The sequence below is a fragment of the Aedes albopictus genome, chromosome 3, assembly GCF_035046485.1.
Source record: "Aedes albopictus strain Foshan chromosome 3, AalbF5, whole genome shotgun sequence".
NCBI lineage: Eukaryota > Metazoa > Arthropoda > Insecta > Diptera > Culicidae > Aedes > Aedes albopictus.
The window spans coordinates 287218402-287236054 of record NC_085138.1 but is presented as its reverse complement, the minus strand read 5'-3'; the positions used below and the strand labels follow the sequence as shown (position 1 = coordinate 287236054).

At 38.1% G+C, this 17653-nt stretch overlaps 2 protein-coding genes across 2 annotated transcripts in view; both read right to left on the bottom strand.

The window, feature by feature from the left end:
- LOC115259341 (uncharacterized) overlaps window positions 1-17653 on the bottom strand; it is a 37467-nt gene that overhangs the window by 14454 nt on the left and 5360 nt on the right. The window contains exons 3-5 of the mRNA XM_062861216.1: window positions 5774-5930; window positions 5536-5701; window positions 3876-4009 (exon numbers count right to left, since the gene is read on the bottom strand). Coding sequence (XP_062717200.1) covers window positions 3876-4009; window positions 5536-5701; window positions 5774-5930 — 457 coding nt within the window. The remainder of the gene's footprint in view (window positions 1-3875; window positions 4010-5535; window positions 5702-5773; window positions 5931-17653) is intronic.
- On the bottom strand, window positions 4105-4800 carry LOC109415838 (probable small nuclear ribonucleoprotein E). The gene is made up of 2 exons (XM_019689776.3): window positions 4562-4800; window positions 4105-4436 (listed from the first exon to the last, which is right to left on the bottom strand). Exons 1-2 carry the CDS (start codon window positions 4695-4697, stop codon window positions 4297-4299), a joined length of 276 nt encoding a protein of 91 aa, XP_019545321.1. The 5' UTR covers window positions 4698-4800; the 3' UTR covers window positions 4105-4296.

Genomic DNA, 17653 nt, shown 5'->3' with positions numbered 1-17653 from the left:
ACACTACTGTCTTTTGGATGCCGGACTCTACAACGCCATTTGAAATCCAAGGACACCTTCAATCAACAAAGTCAGACCACACCGCTATTCACCTGGACTGATTTGGAAATACAATATTGAAATTACGAAACAATTTCCTTAAATCTGTCAGCATATACAGTCGAGTCTCTTACTAAACGAATTCCTATTAAACGGACTCCTATTAAACGAACTCCTACTAGACAGGGGTGAGCGTTACAGGAGACTAAGAGCTTATGGGATTTCGGCATTTTGGGGGTGTGGTCTATTATCTCGGGTGTGTTAAGAGTTAACGCAATACTTTCTTCGGCAAAGTTTTAGGGCTTGATAAGATCTACCATTTAGAACTTTGGTTCATATGATTAGTTGGCAATTTGGCCGCTAGAGGGACCATCAACAATTTGATGCTTAATTGCACTACGGGAGCCATATCAGGTTGTCAAGCAAACGTTACGATATGCGACAGCTCAAGACCCTGATAATTTGGAAGGATAGTGTCTTCGGGAAAGTTGTTGGGTACGCCAATAACTTACTGACGATGAGTTGCGAAGTTCGAAATTCCTCCACTGGGCGGCGCTAGGGAGCAAGTAAAATTTCAAAACCTCATATCTCAGAATCCCGATAACTTAGGAAGACGGTGTCTTCGGCAAAGTTGATCAGTGTGACATGAACTTACATAAAAATAAACACTTGTTTCGCAATTCTGCCACTAGGCGGCGTTTACCGGGTTTTGTCGTCTTTTTTTCGATATTTTTGGCTGTTTTTCGGCTTGGCAAAACTAGTGTCGCTCCCCCCGATAACTTAGAAAGTTGATGTCTTCGGAAAAGTTGATCAGAATGACAAGAACTTACATAAAAATAAACACTTGGTTCAAAATTCTGCCACTAGGAGGCGCTAGTGAACTTTGAAATTTTAGAAATCTCATAGCTCAGAATCCTGATAACTTAGAAAGTTGGTGTCTTCGGCAAAGTTGATCAGAATGGCATAAACTTTCATAAAAATAAACACTTGTTTCGCAATTCTGCCACTAGGCGGCGTTAGTGAACATGCAAAGCCGAAAAACCGCCAAAAAAGTCGAAAAAAGACGAAAAAACCTAGTAAACGCCGCCTAGTGGCAGAATTGCGAAACAAATGTTTATTTTTATGTAAGTTTATGTCATACTGATCAACTTTGCCGAAAACACCAACATCCTAAGTTATCAGAATTCTGAGCTATGAGATTTCTAAAATTTGCAAGTTCACTAGCGCCTCCTAGTGGCAGAATTTTGAAACAAGTGTTTATTTTTATGTAAGTTTATGTCATTCTGATCAACTTTGCCGAAGACACCAACTTTCTAAGTTATCAGGATTCTGAGATATGAGGTTTTGAAATTTTACTTGCTCACTAGCGCCGCCCAGTGGAGGAATTTCGAGCTTCGCAACTCATAGTCAGTAAGTTATTGGCGTACCCAACAGACCCGAAGACACTATCCTTCCAAATTATCAGGGTCTTGAGCTGTCGCATATCGTAACGTTTGCTTGACAACCTGATATGGCTCCCGTAGTGCAATTTAGCATCAAATTGTTGATGGTCCCTCTAGCGGCCAAATTGCCAACTAATCATATGAACCAAAGTTCTAAATGGTAGATCTTATCAAGCCCTAAAACTTTGCCGAAGAAAGTATTGCGTTAACTCTTAACACACCCGAGATAATAGGCCACACCCCCAAAATGCCGAAATCCCATAAGCTCTTAGTCTTCTATTAAGCGGATTCCTATTGCGCCCCCCAACCAGTGATCTTATAAGAGTCTCGACTGTACTCTGTAAACTACATTATATTACTTAACTCTGTATGACAGGGGGCCTATCATTAAGAAGCCCTCTCCCTTTTTCTTCAGAGATGAACCAGCCAAGAACTGTACTGAAAATCTCTTTAAGAAAGATAATAATAATAATATTTTTTTTAATTTATTAGCTTTAAAAATCAGTATCAGTATATTATCACCATTTAAAAGTTCCATTATAGTAGACTCCTTGAAACCCTACAGTTCCCTACAAATTTAACCCCGTAATCCCCTCAAACTCTTATAAATTGTTGCCGGTATGCTTCATCTTTGACAAGAACAGTCAATTAGCATTTGATTTTGTACAAAACAGTGATTGGTCATTCTGTCCCACCTAGGGTGCTCATTGCGCCCCACCCCCAAAACGTAATTCTCAATTTTATACATTTTGAAAAATATTAAATTTTGCAACATTTATATATAGAGTAGTAGTATTTTTAATAGTAGCTATAGCTTTACCTATTCGGAATTTCAACGATTCCAATCTAGAATTGTGAGTGCGCACAAATTCTTAGATTTTGGAAACAACTTGTCTCTATACTCGTAACGTGGGTAGATCACCTTCTAATGGTGCGTTACGGCGTAAGATCTACCATAACAAATTTTGATTTCGTAATTCTCCAGCTCGGTAAATTTAAATGCAGAAAAATTACAAGACCAAAATTTTGTTTACTTTTTGTGTTTTGTTTTATTTTTGTATTTTCACTACTAATACTCCATTTGTTTCAGTGTTATTGCTTGATTTTAACTATAACTTTCATATAATAACTATTTGTTTCAGCGCTGTTCAGGTAAATAAAGTTGTAATTGTAATGTAGGTCAATTATATATGTATCACAATAATATTTATTATTTCAGGTAAAATCAGGTAATTGGTCAACTATATAATTAAATAGATTTATGTCGTTTTCGTTTTTGCGGCGGTGCTACACCGCTTCGTGCTACACTTTTCACTGCAAAAACGAACATTTTCGGTGCAGTTGCATTGGTGTGCGTGAATAAAAACCAAAATATTTACAACTTTGCAAACGTTGATTGGATTGAACTCTCGAATTTTTGAGTGCTGCACTATCTTGAGCGGTGCAGAAAAAGTGCTACACCGGTGCAGCACGAAAATCAAAAACGAACACTTTCGGTGCAAAAGTGCTACACCGGTGTAGCACCACCGCAAAAACGAAAACGACATTAAATTACATGATATATGGGATTTTAGGAGGGGTAGCCTAAGGAAGCTAAATGAACTGGTTTCTGGGCAAATATTCGTGGGGTGGCCAGATTTTGTCACGAGATAACAACCATCGTGTTGTCTTCCGAAGGTTTCTAGTGAATTTAGCTTACCCTGCTACAACAAACCATCAGGTAGATCATTCCCTTCCGGTATGACTTTGCAGTCATAGGTAATCCTTGCGCTGATGGTGGGTACACAATCATCATCATCATCATCATCATCATCACAACTTGTCTCTAATCGTAATGAGTTTGTAGAGAATAAGATTTTGTTCTACCATTTTGAGCAAATAATAAAAAATATGTTTAAACACACGAAAAAGCCATGGGCGGGATATGGTTAAGCTGCTCATTATGTCCCGCATCCCCCTACAGTAGATAACCAGGGAGAAGCCAAAGACTGCGTGGAAGGCCGTGCAAAAGGTGGCCGTTTGCGGTCGAGGAGGATCTAAGGGCACTCAGCGTCCAGGGAACTGATTGGAACGTAACAGGGCCCAGTTAAGATGATTTTTCCATTCAGCGGAGCGAATTGTAGCAAATCAAATAACCAAGAAGGTAAGTAGGTACATTCGCAACAAACTTGTAAAAGGAATGAATATGAAAAATTCACGAAACGGCAAGCGTTTTAGTTTTGTTTCGACAAATACCTAGGTACCGAATAAATCCAGATTTCGTTCATTGGAACACTTTTCATTTTCGTTCCTCTTTATCTTTATCAGAAGTTTCCCAGTTCATTTCGTATCGTAAATTAACAAACCAATACCATATACCCTAAGCTCAATAACCAATCAATAAAAAATACTCACATTATCATAGGAAATGACTTGGATCAGGCCCTCCTTGGTCAAATTTAGGAACGCATTGGTCTTCACACATTCCGATGCGTTCTCGGCGATGTAGGTGATGCATTTCTCCAGGAACGGCGGGGCAAACTTTGCACCTAAAAAGGAACAAATTTTGTAAATCACTGCTACAAGCATTTCACATAGATTGATCAGATTTCTTTCAGCACTGACACACTTTACACCGAACAAGTTTCGTTTAGTTCCCATTTATTCATACTTTACAGCAGTGGCTCACAGCTTACACTAAGAGTTCGTTCATCGTACTCTGAAAAGTTCACACTTCTAATGAGACAATCTTATCATTGTATGAAATATGAAATTAAGCAAATTAAGTTAATCGTAAAATTCAATGTTAGGAAGATTTCCCGCTTTCTGGCCTGGCTCAGTTTGTCTGCACGTTCTGGATGAGTGTGATGTTGTCCCCCTTGAGCATTATTCGTCCCAGCGGACGTCGGCTCTGCTTCTTGATGTTGTACTCTTCGGATTCGTCCAGCACCAGGTTCATGTACTCATCGAATCCGACTGCAAACCGAAAAAATAAAGCAAATCGATTATCCAATGAATATTTTTATTTACCTCTTCCCGCAGAAACTTTCCATCCCAAACAGTTTGAGGTTATGCAAAAGATGCCGCAAGCAGCCACTTACCGATGTGTCCTTCTATCCGTAGATGAGTGTTCTCGTAGAGCCACACCTGAACCCGAGACCGATTCTGGAGATAGCGGAAAATCAAGTTGATGGGTTGAACCATCACCTTTTGCACTTTCGAACCCTTGAACGACATTTTTGCAGCCGGATTTTGATCACTTTAGAAAAAGAAATTTCAAGCAAACGTTCCCGGAACGAAAGACGCGAACGCGAACGACGATGAAAACAAGCCGATTTTGACGTTTCGTTTGACAGCGGTCCACGGTTATAGTCTTTTTCGCCCTTTTATAGCAAACGAGTTTAGGACAAATGAAAAATCCCACTTTGAACGTTACCGCCACCACGCGGCGAGTAGTCCAATCTACGTTGGCTGATGATTTTATGGCAAGCAATATTTCTATTGCTACACAGGTGGAAGCACCAGCAAAAAATTACACGGTAAAATAAATGCGAGTAAAAAAAGTTTGTATATAACAATCACTTACACTGAACTACAAATCAACCCAAATTTAAGTTGTTTTGACGCAATCCCGGTCTTCCGTGGAATAACTCAAATTTGCGTTAAACAGCGAAAGTGGTGAGTGAGTAGTTCTCGTTTGAGAGCGGCAAAAAAATTAATCCAGTGGTAAGTTATTTTCACCCAACGGAGGCCTCAAATGACGCAAATTTGGGTTAATTCAAGAAAACCCAAATTTGGCTTCTTCCACGGAAGAGCATCGGATGCGTCGGTGCTTCTCTTTTTGTTTTCGACAACATTGCGGTGGGGCGAGGGAGAAAACAACCCAACTTTGAGTTAAAACTTTAAGCAGTTTAGCCAAATTTGAGTTTTTAAAACTTTTTCTTTGGGTTATAATATTTTTCCGTGTAGAAACCAGAAAGGAATCAACTCATTAAAATGAACTGAATAATGAAATAGGTAATGAACTGAATGATGGAACAGGAATATTTTGATTTAAATAGTTTCGGAAACTCACCTGAAGCTTTCTCCTGGATTTCCATGACGGCAGCGAGGAATGTACATGCATTGGCAACCGACATGGTGGTCTTCACGTGTTCTTCGCAGGCGATCTTGAGCTCGTCGACGCCCAGATCCTGTGCTAAGGTCATCATTTCGAAGACTTTGGAGTCCTGTAGCATAATCTGGATAAATCAAACAGGAATCATCAGAGAACTATTGTAAACTATCACGATGTGAAAGTTTTTGTTTTTTACCTTCGCGGTGTACACGTAGAGAATGAACTGACGAAAGATGTCCGGTTCGATGTGTGGCAGTCGGATCGGTGTGGGTGTTCCAGGGGCATAGGGAAGAACCGAGCATCCCGGTATTCGACATATCTCGCCACGTTTTTGGGTTTGGAAGGATTTGCACCTGCAAGAGAACAAAGACTTAATAAGTTACACTAGTTTACAAAATAAAATTTATTACTTATATGAACTTCTAGCAACACGCAGAAAAATGAGGCTGTTTCAAAGTTATTTATGTAACGAGTGGCAAAAAGTTGATTTTTTCAGCACGAGTCGTGCATTTATCCAACGTGCTGAAGAAACGAGTTTTGCAACGAGTTCCATACAAAATTTTATGCAATGATTTTTTTCATAATGCAACCCATTTGGGTTGCATAATGTTCATAATGCAACTCAAATGAGTTTTTATTTGGAACTCATTTCATTATGCAACTCATTTCAGTTGCATAATGAACCAGTTCGGAAAAACTGGCCATTATGATACCAAAATGAGTTATATAAAATGTAAATTATAATACTGAATTGCATAAAACAATAAAACGAATGATTGATTTTCAAACTGAGCATTTCACGGACAAAATTTCAAAGTTAAAGTTTATAAAGGTTTAGATTATACTTCTTATAAGACATTGCAATCGTTATTTCTACACATACACATTATAGCACCCTATTTCGGTTTTATAAAGTGCCCTATTAAACATATGTACGCACTTCATTTCATTTATGTGTGAGCAAACATCAAAATTAAAGATGGGATGTTATGTTCACACGCGACCACTCCAAGGTAAAATATCTTTTTGATCAGACAGGTTTAAATATGATTGGTTAAGTTAGAATTTGTGATATAAATAAAACTACTATTGCTGACAGGATGCATGAAACGATGATGAGTCGAAGGAGATGCCCATTGAAATCATCCTTTTATGTAACACCGATGTAAAGAGTAATTATATTACTACGATGTATGTACTATGTTATTGAAAGTTTGATGAGCTAGACTTCAAAGAAAATATACTCATTGAACATCAAACCACAGACAAACAGACGTAACACTCTGATAATGAATTAACTACACCGGCTGTTTTCCTACTCTCCGCATCGACCAATGTGGCGCTAGCTTCTATGCGCGAAAAATCGCTAAAAGTAAATCGCACAAATATTGTATGGCGAATAGCATCTAAAGGCAAATTTATCGAAGTGGAATACATTATTCGAAAAAATATTTGGTAGTGGTTGTGCACAATGGTGACTACTATTAAGCCTACCAAATATGTTTTCAGTAAAAGCTTTCTACAGTTTCTTACCGATTTTGGCAACACGAGGTGAATTTTATGTTGCCAAATTGGGGTGTTGCCAAAATCGGTAAATTTTTTTGTGGATTATTTTTAACTTTTATACGTCAATTTGGCTTATATTTTAAATATGGACTATTCACAAGTTATAAAACGATCCCTGTAAGTGACGTCCATAAATTACGTCATAATTTGTAAAATTGTTGATTTTGGAAAATTTAATAAATTTTGATATTTTGAAGAAGAGTAAGGCTTAAATATAAAAACATTTACAAATACAAACGACTTTTCGGTAAAAATTTTAGGTCAAAATTTTTTGTTGCCAAAATCGGTAAAAAATTGTTGCCAAAATCGGGTGTTGCCAAAATCGGTAAGAAATTGTTGCCAAAAACGGGTGTTGCCAAAATCGGGAAGAAAATGTTGCCAAAAACGGGTGTTGCCAAAATCGGGAGTAGACAAAAACGGGTGTTGCCAAAATCGGTAAGAAACTGTATTTCAAGTAATTCAAGTTTAGATGCTTTTCACCATACAAAATAAGATGGATTTACTCCTGCTGATCAACTGTGGGTGTGCGCCAAGCGGGTAGTCCATTCCCATCGTACTTCGATTTAACGATCTTTTTCAAAATTTGATAGTTGGCCAACTACCCACCTGTGGCGCTCACATCGTTTTTGTTCGAGTTTGACGTTTGCTCACTACCGCCACCTAGTTGATGGTCGGCCAAACTTAGTCATTTTAGCATTGGGCGAATATGTTTCCGTGACTATGATTTGAATCGAAAAATGCTCGAAGTGTTACGTCTGTTTTTGGCTGTGATCAAACGCTTTTGTTCTTGTATTCTTTGAGCTTTTAATAATAATAATAAGGGCTACAATTTCTTGGACTCTGACAATGAAAATATCCTTCCTGAAAATGGTAATGGAATAATCATTCATATAGCATATTCTAAGCAAAATAAGAATTTTAAACTTCTTCATTAGATTCGCACATGTATTTGTTTGATTTGTTACCCTATTGTTACCAAATGCGTGATGTCTCCTTATCTAAAGTGTATGCTATATTTTACCTTGTAATCGGTCGGCTATCATTTGTAAACGCATATTCAGTGCACTAATTAAGTATTATTTTTTTCAATGGAGTCTGAAGCATGCAAAGACTTTATACGTTCAGATTTTTTTTTAATAAGTGCAGTTCCTTTTGATCAGCAAAAGAGTTAAGGTGAGAAATATTATGATCAAAATCTTGCGAAAACTTTTTCAGCACTTCGAATAAAATTTACTCAAAGGTTCACTTCCCTATTATCATGAAGATATTCTGCGGTTTCGGGATGAAAGGTTTCACAAACTGATTTGAGAAAATTACATATGAATCACTTTTACATAAATTATATATATATATATATATATATATATATATATATATATATATATATATATATATATATATATATATATATATATATATATATATATATATATATATATATATATATATATATATATATATATATATATATATATATATATATATATATATATATATATATATATATATATATATATATATATATATATATATATATATATATATATTAATGAAATATTCATTTCCCTTACTAAATAATAGTACTATGGAAGTACTTCACATTATGGTCAACCGTGAAAATTGTTGTTTCTCATTCACTTATCGAAGGATTACCTCCCAAATTCATCAAATCACATATCTCTCGCCTTCTCTAGATACTTACTTGTGGTAGAAACATCCATGTGTTGTTTTGAGAATGGATTCGTTATTCATCAAATACGTTAGCATTAGATTTGAGATACCGATCTTCCATCCTAATTTGATAACGGTAACGGTAACAGCTCTTACCTTAGCTTTTCCAGTAGGTGTTAGTTGATGACTTTCGGCCCTCATGACTCACTGAAATCGCAGTAGCTCTTTGTTTTCTCAGTTGAGTGACATTTGGTGGAAATTCTCCCGCTGATTAATTTTCAAATACATGCAACATTTCCTCTCAGCAGCTTCATTTACCTTAAACAGAACAGGAATTTTTCAAACAAATGTACTAGGACATGGCCATATAGAACACGAATAACGAAAAACTTCTAACGGAATCCACACCGGGAATTTTTGTATTACTTACTCGCCTTTAAGGACAAACTTCTTAACATCCCGCTTTAACAGTGCATCAAAACTTCAAACGCACAAATCACAAGAAGCAAGCTTCCCACAACAAAGTATTTCATTATTCTGTTCTTGCTCACTTGTAATAAGTCTAAAATAAGAAGATCAGGTGCGCTGGTTTTGTTTACGAAGAGATTTGTGCCCTCGAAATCGTGAGTAGGTGCCAAAGTCGGCCATTGTTGCGGCCATGTTGGGATTCTAACAAGTCTGTCCTTAAGGAAATCAACGTTCCAGTTAGATTCCTTTGGTGTCTTGCACAGAGCTTCCTCAAATGTCTTAACTTTTCGCTCAACCTTGTGTTATGCCTTGCCAGGATTCATAATCGTGGTTTCTTGCTTTAAGCAAAACTATTATCTTGGAATTTTCTAATCTCCGCTCAACCTTCCATTATGGACTTCATCCTGCATATTTTCCAGGATTCATAACTCTCGGTATCTTGCTCAGAGCTCTACCATCCGTTCAGAAAGGGCTTATTGGAATAAGGGTATCTATAGGTGACCACTACCATTACAATAATCTCAACCCGATTTGTGTGGACATGGTTTATCCACAGACAAACAGACGTAACACTTCGAGCATTTTTCGATTCAAATCATAGTCACGGAAACATATTCGCCCAATGCTAAAATGACTAAGTTTGGCCGACCATCAACTAGGTGGCGGTAGTGAGCAAACGTCAAACTCGAACAAAAACGATTTGAGCGCCACAGGTGGGTGTAGAATCATCCTGTGGGAGCTTTATTCCGTTGACTCTCGTGGCCGCAACATGCCACTCAACAACACCTCCGTCTGTACAAGGTTCCCGTATTCTCGTCCGTATCTCCGTTCCAACGTTACTGCCTAGCCTTGTTGTTGTTTATTACTGTTCGCCTTTTTGACAGTTCGATTCTGCATCACTCCTCCACACTGAACCAAATACTCCCTTTACATTGATTTGCACATAACTCTACATCCCTTTCCTTCTCCAGAAAAAAAAATGGGAATGTGTTACGATGACCAATTCTTGAAAACCCACTGAATACATGCACAATAGAGGCATACGAATTTCATCCAATATATTTCCCTCTTGTAGCTCAGTTAACTTGATTCAATTTCAGTTAACATTAATAGACGAAGCATTCCCACATTATTTCAGTCAGCTTATCGGGTTCTAAAATTCACACAACCAATTAATACAATTACCGAAAATATATCAAGAATTTGAGTACTAAATCTTATCTTGCATCAGAAAGTTCCGAGACTGACCAAGATCAAAATCCTCAATTCGCCTAGTGCCATTTTAGTCAGATTATTTCTTTTAAATTATTGTTTTATTCACCAACTAGCATATAATCTTCTATTCTCAACTCAAGTGATATTATCGTCGCACCACCAAATCGAAGTCGTCGCTAGAAGCACATGCGAAGTTGCAGCTGCGAAGTAAATTTGAATCTAATTTTTCTGTTGCGCATCATTAAGCTAATTAAGAGTAACAATATGCACTAATCCAAAATGAGTTGCGACATTTCTAAGTAGGTTAAAAATCAATTTTCGCACGTTCGGTTACTTCGTATTTCGACCAAAAGCATAATATTTGACCAGGTGTTTGGTTCCCAGGATGCACCTCAGGATGCAGTCACTTCCGTTAAGTTCCCCTTATGAATATCTACCACCCTCTTTCATTCAGCATTAACGCCTATTTCTCGCGCTTAGTATCATACGGGCGTATCTACAATGATCGATTTCTCTTCATCGATTTTCTCTTTGGTTAATAACATGGCCGACAAATCATTTTCGGTTGTTTTTGTTGTTTTAGATGCTAGTGCTAGTCGTCCTTTACTGAAACACACCGGGAGATCATCCGAATATTGGTCATATTTTCCGGAATAATCCGAAGAGAAAATCGATGAAGAGAAATCGATCATTGTAGATACGCCTGTATGATACTAAACGCGAAATTTATATAATAGACTATATAGGTAAACAACACATTTAAATGTATGCCTGTTTTTTTTTGTAGATGTAGTTGTGAAACTTAGGGGAAAATATTTGCATTCTCATCCCGGGCGTCAGCTTTATCATTATTTACCCGTTCTACCTAATTCGATTGAATATGCAGTCTGAATAACCTTTGAATTGGCATGCTTTTTGTGAGGACAAAAACGCGCTAGTGTGCGTGTGTTGAAATGTCACTTATCTCTATATCTAATGACATCTCTACCGTGTTCAATTTTTAATTTTCATTGCTTTGATGGTTTGCATATTATCTTCCAGCAAAGGCTTACGCGATACAGCAACGTGCTATAAAAAAAACGGGTAAACCCTTCCCTTCCTTCCAATGAATTAACTACATCGGCTGTTTTCCTACTCTCCGCATCGACCAATGTGGCGCTAGCTTCTATGCGCGAAAAATCGCTAAAAGTAAATCGCAAAAATATTGTATGGCGAATACAATCTAAAGGCAAATTTCTCGAAGTGGAACACATTATTCGAAAAAATATTTGGTAGTGGTTGTGCACAATGGTGACCACTATTAAGGCTACCAAATATTTTTTCGGGAAAAGCTTTCTATTTCAAGTAATTCGAGTTTAGATGCATTTCGCCATACAAAATTAAATTAATTTACTCCTGCTGATCAACTGTGGCTGCGCGCAAAGCGGGTAGTCCATTCCCACAGCATAGTGTCAACCTATCATATAACGCCTATAAGATTTGCAGTCAAGCGAGCTGTGCCACACATCTTCAAAGTAATAATCACACTTTTCCACCTTATGCCTGGCATCCACGCATTAATGTGTGAACCCTCTGATAACCGTATCGCACAAACACTCCGACATCCACATGAACTTGCGCAGACGTAGATGCACACTCGGCCTGTTGTGGATATTAGCGCATTTGCCCAAAAGTACACGCGGCAAATCCCTGAGGAAAGGAACAGCCGCGTTTTTTGCTTCCCTTTTACTCCATTCTTATGGGAGATAACATTGCGGCGTTTCCTCAAGTGCGGCTGTTCCTTTCCAAGAGGATTTGCCGCGTGGAATTTCGTGCAAATGCGCATTTGGAACATTACAAAGGCCGCGCGGTGTATCATACTCAGCACACCAGTCAATACAAATGACTGCAATCATCACCCCATCAAACCTTGCCCACATTGACCTGCAACCTGACGTGACGTGGCCTAAAAATAAAAGATCACCAACACTCACACACTGAAGATGACTGCCAGTCTCCGGCAGATATCTCATTGGTTCCTTGTGTGAATGTAGCTAGTCTGGCGATACTGGAATAACATCTTCGGTCGGTTAATCTAGCTCAAGCTACGTTTCAAGTGCCGAAATACCTGGCTACGGCTATGACAAAATCAACTGGCGTTTGCAAGTACTAGCGTAGTCTCTGCAATATCGCATTTGCTTTGCAATCACTCTTGAGCAACCATGAGTGACCCTTTTCATAAAAAAAACTGTATTTTGCCTTATGCCTACTGTAACCAGACATACCGGAATTCAAATGCGATTTCGAGCATATGAGAGTCCGTTATTAACCGATCTCGTATGTTTCGAAACCTAACACCGTCACTAAATCAAATAGCCGACAAACAGTTCTGACTTATCATTCAACACCAAACTGTGGTACTTGAAAGGGTGCTGAATTTCTTGAACTAATCCGACTGCATTGAAAACATATCTGACATCACATGTACATTCATCAACAGAACAGACCAATTGGATGCAAACATTATCACTAAACAAAAGCTTTGCTCGGCTTTGACTTCAATCTTCATACAACCATGTACTGTGGTGCCCCCGACGCGGTACCCCTCTTCTTGACAGTCTCAACAATTACACCGCTAGGCATAAACCACCACATATCCTCCTCCATAAAAGATGTTTAATTCAACATTGCATTTCAACAGCCACCGATACTCTAGGTTAGGCAGAAAGACCCTACTATGTGGGCCTGCATCTCTCCAGTATGTAAGTTTTCACTATCGATTCCTCCTCGGAAACGTCTTTGGTTTTTACACCAAAGATGTCAAATTCATGGCCCAAATATCTTCCAAGCTTACCACGAGGTTTACCATCAGATAAGTTAGTGCTCATTCTATTTCGCCGTTTGTGCCCAAGGTTCACTGCACACTAAGCAATAGATCGAATCTGTCACTTTTGCAGCTTCCTTTTGGAGGCGAGCCCTTTGAACATCTGCTGGACCTGACAGATCGCATACATTGCTACGGAAGCTCCCTTTTTAAGGGGAGCATTTCAAACCTCCGCAGAATCATTTCATCAACCAGTTCTATGATTCGAACCAAGCTATTGACACAATCTTATTCATATGCAAAATATTGACCTGTTCCCAACCATCTCGACATTACAAAATTCCTGCTGTTGCACAACTGTATTGCTGAAAATCCATCACATCTTTCACCTCTTTAACTTGTTAACAATTTCAATCCTTCCTAATCAGACGTCACAGATGGCCATTTCATGAGAAAACTCTAGCTTCTATCACAGAGAACAGACATCCAACTCCAGTTCCGAAACTGTGTAAGGAATTTAACGGCCATTTGAAATCGGCAACACAAGTGGCAATAGCGTGGCGCTGCAATCGGTTAGTTTCCCATACTAATTTAATTCACCACTTGAAATGTTTCAACTCACCACTGACTGTGGCAATATGGTGTTTGGTGGCGTTAGTGTTGTCATCGTGTATTGGTTGGCAACCTTACTCAAGTAAAGATTCAAATCCTTACACAACCTTCGAATGAAATTTGTTCTAGCCTGCACACTAAACGCTTTCAGCAATATTTTGCTGAATTTTGCCGAGCTGAAGGGTCCAGAAAATTTTTTTGCTGAACTTTCGGCAAAGTTTGCTGAATTTCAGCAAAACGTTACTGATGAACAGCAGAGTTTACTGAACAATTCAGCAAATATTGCTGAATTTCAGCAAATTTTTTGCTGAAACCTTCAGCTCGGCAAAATTCAGCAAAATTTTGCTGAAACCCTCAATCGATTTTTTGGTGTGTGGATGTCTGTTCTCTGTGCTTCTATGTCACTGATCCTCCCCACCTTTTTTCCTGTGGTGCTTCGGTACGAAACCGGACTCGCTTCTTTTAACCTTTTTTAATTAGCGCTTCAGTACAGAACTGGATTCGCTTCTTAACCTGGCGCTTCGGAATCATTCCGGCGGACTCGCATCTTTTCTATGTGTGGCGCTTCGGTACACAACCGGACTCGCTTCTTTTCTAATGGCGCTTCGGTAGGGAACCGGACTCGCTTCTTCACCTGGCGCTTCGGAATAATTCCGGACTCGCATCTTTTTAAAGTGTGGCGCTTCGGTGCATGACCGGACTCGCTTCTTTTCAATGGCGCTTCGGTACGAAACCGGACTCGCATCTTTTTATACCGCTTCGGTGCATGACCGGACTCGCTTCCTTCAATTTGCGCTTCGGAACTAGTCCGGACTCGCTTCCTCGTGGAACTTCGGGAACTTCAGACTTGCTTTCTAAACGTATTGCTGCTAGCGCTTTGGTGCATGACCGGACTGGCTGTTCTCTCTACTTATAAGGAAATCTCCGGGCTCACTATGGACTACGGATTGTTTTATCTCTTGCACCTTGGGATCTTCCAAATCCGATTGACTCTTTTTTTACTACTGCACCCCAACACTTGGACCCACTCAATATGGACTAAGCAAATACTGCTCCTTCACGTCTTCCTCCTTCTCCAACGAAAAAAAAAAGAATTTCATCCACGACTCAAACAAAATATACCTACCGGCTGTGCCAAATTGTAGAATCATCCTGTGGGAGCTTTATTCCGTTGACTCTCGTGGCCGCAACATGCCACTCAACAACACCTCCGTCTGTACAAGGTTCCCGTATTCTCGTCCGTATCTCCGTTCATTAGAATAACTAGCCACAGAAGTCTAATGTCGCGACTGTTAGTGTGACTAACATCTAGTTTGCCACGCCCTTACAGTGTCAGTAGCGGTACTAGATATGTCAAATACATTTTGTTTACCAAAACAAAAGATGCTCTTCAAGCTGGACACTTAAAACAATCAATTATTACAATATAAGTTATAAATTTAATTAACCAGGAAAAGTGACTACAGCGCCATTGAAGTTCTAGTGTATTTCTATTCTCCGTTCCAGCGTTACTGCCTATAGGCTATAGCCTTGTTGTTGTTTATTACTGTTCGCCTTTTTGACAGTTCGATTCTGCATCACTCCTCCACACTGAACCAAATACTCCTTTTACATTGATTTGCACATAACTCTACAGTGGGTAGTTGGCCAACTATCAAATTTTGAAAAAGATCGTTAAATCGAAGAACGATGGGAATCATCAGAGTGTTACGTCTGTTTGTCTGTGGTTTATCTCATAACTTCCTACAAGACATTCAGTGAGCGGTCTTGTCACCTGTATTCCAGGCCCTAGTTATCCAAAGTTTCATACTGTACGGCCTTAGCACTGATCATCAGCTCCGGGTTTCGCATATGCGTACTCCATCCCTAAGAGAACGATCACTAAGCCTGCATCGTAATGCAATTTGATACTAGCAACCATCTTTAGGAATACCAGGTTTCCCCTCAGGGATATCCTTGTGGTCCGTTGAATTGACTATATAATTATGTAATACTTATCAATGACACGTCCATTTGTTTCAATTTTCTTGTTTTGCGTCGTCGCCAAATTGTAGGATTTAAAACAAGTCTTGATTGGTTGGTGGTTTGAACTAGAATGAATATTTTATTATCTGTCATCATTAACATTACTTCTACATGGCTGTCTAGATTGATCCAGCATACTGAGATGCTACAGCGTTACTGCAGCTATTTCGTGCAGGATTTCATGTGAAGGCCAGAGCATCATGTTTTTTATGCATGAATAGACGAGAATGTTTAAAAATCTGAAATTTGATGACATTTCAATAAAAAGAAACAAAATAAAAACACGTGGATGATTTTATTGTTATTATAATGATTTTTATTAATCTCCAACATATAATTATCATGAATCGCCAAACATAAACGTTTTAAACCTCACACATAAATTTCATTTATAGAGCTACATAAAATGTATGTAATTCTGTATATAGATGTAATTTGTAGAGATTCTTATACTTTTTATGTTCACCTTATATATTTTGTAAAGGTGAAGACAAATTGCAAAAATCTATGTAGTCTCACACATACATAATACAGGGGATGGCCAAAATGTTTGGGATAGGCAACTTTTTTTCTCCCACAAAAAAAAATCCACATGCTGTAACTTTTCATAGAGTGCATCAAAAAATCTCAAATTTTGACTGTTTGTCAATCTATTATGTGTGCATCATTGGTACAAATTTGGGCTCGATTGATCAATTTTTCGCGAAGTTAGAACCGTTCGCGTAAAACACTATTTTTTAGACAACTCATTTTTGAGCTGTCATAACTCGGAAACCAGTGAACCAAATTGAATGATTTTTTTTTTACGTTTCAATAATAAATAATAATAAATAATAAATAAATATATTGATACTCAATACGACGTTATAAAATGTAATATTTTCTCACGGCGAATAAAGTTATATCGGGTTGAAATTTTTACCCATATAGAGGAAAATGAGTAAAATTTACAATACCACACAAAAATTATTAAATGTGTTCTTCCTTCAATCTAAATAGGCTCTAATATATCTGATTAGAGATAATTTAAGAACAGAAGTGGAAAATCTTTGGATATCAACACTAAAATTTATTCACATTAATGTAAAAAAATACATTTTTTTCGAGAAAAGTCCAAAAAGTGTCAATCCATGATAACTTTTTTCAACGTTTAAAAAGTATTTGTTTTAATTGTTTGCGAAGCATTTACATATTGTTAGAGTACGTTCAAAATTTCATTCAATTCGGTTTACTGGTTTCCGAAATATGACAGCTCAAAAATGCGTTGTCTAAAAAAAGGTGTTTTACCCGAACGGTTCTGACTTTGCGAAATATTAATCAATCAAGCCCAAATTTGTACCAATGGTGCACATATAATAGGTTGACAAACAGTCAAAATTTAAGATTTTTTGATGCGCTCTATGAAAAGTTATAGCATGCTGAACTTTTTTGTGGGAGAAAAAAAAGTTGCCTATCCCAAACATTTTGGCCATCCCCTGTAGGTATACGGAACATCGCCTCAGTGTACTTATTCCAAAGTTATACATTATGTTCTTACTTAAACCATGGACAGACTGGTAATATTCGTAACATGGCACAATGAATTAACTACATAGGCTGTTTTCCTACTCTCCGCATCGACCAATGTGGCGCTAGCTTCTATGCGCGAAAAATCGCTAAAAGTAAATCGCAAAAATATTGTATGGCGAATACATTATTCGAAAAAATATTTGGTAG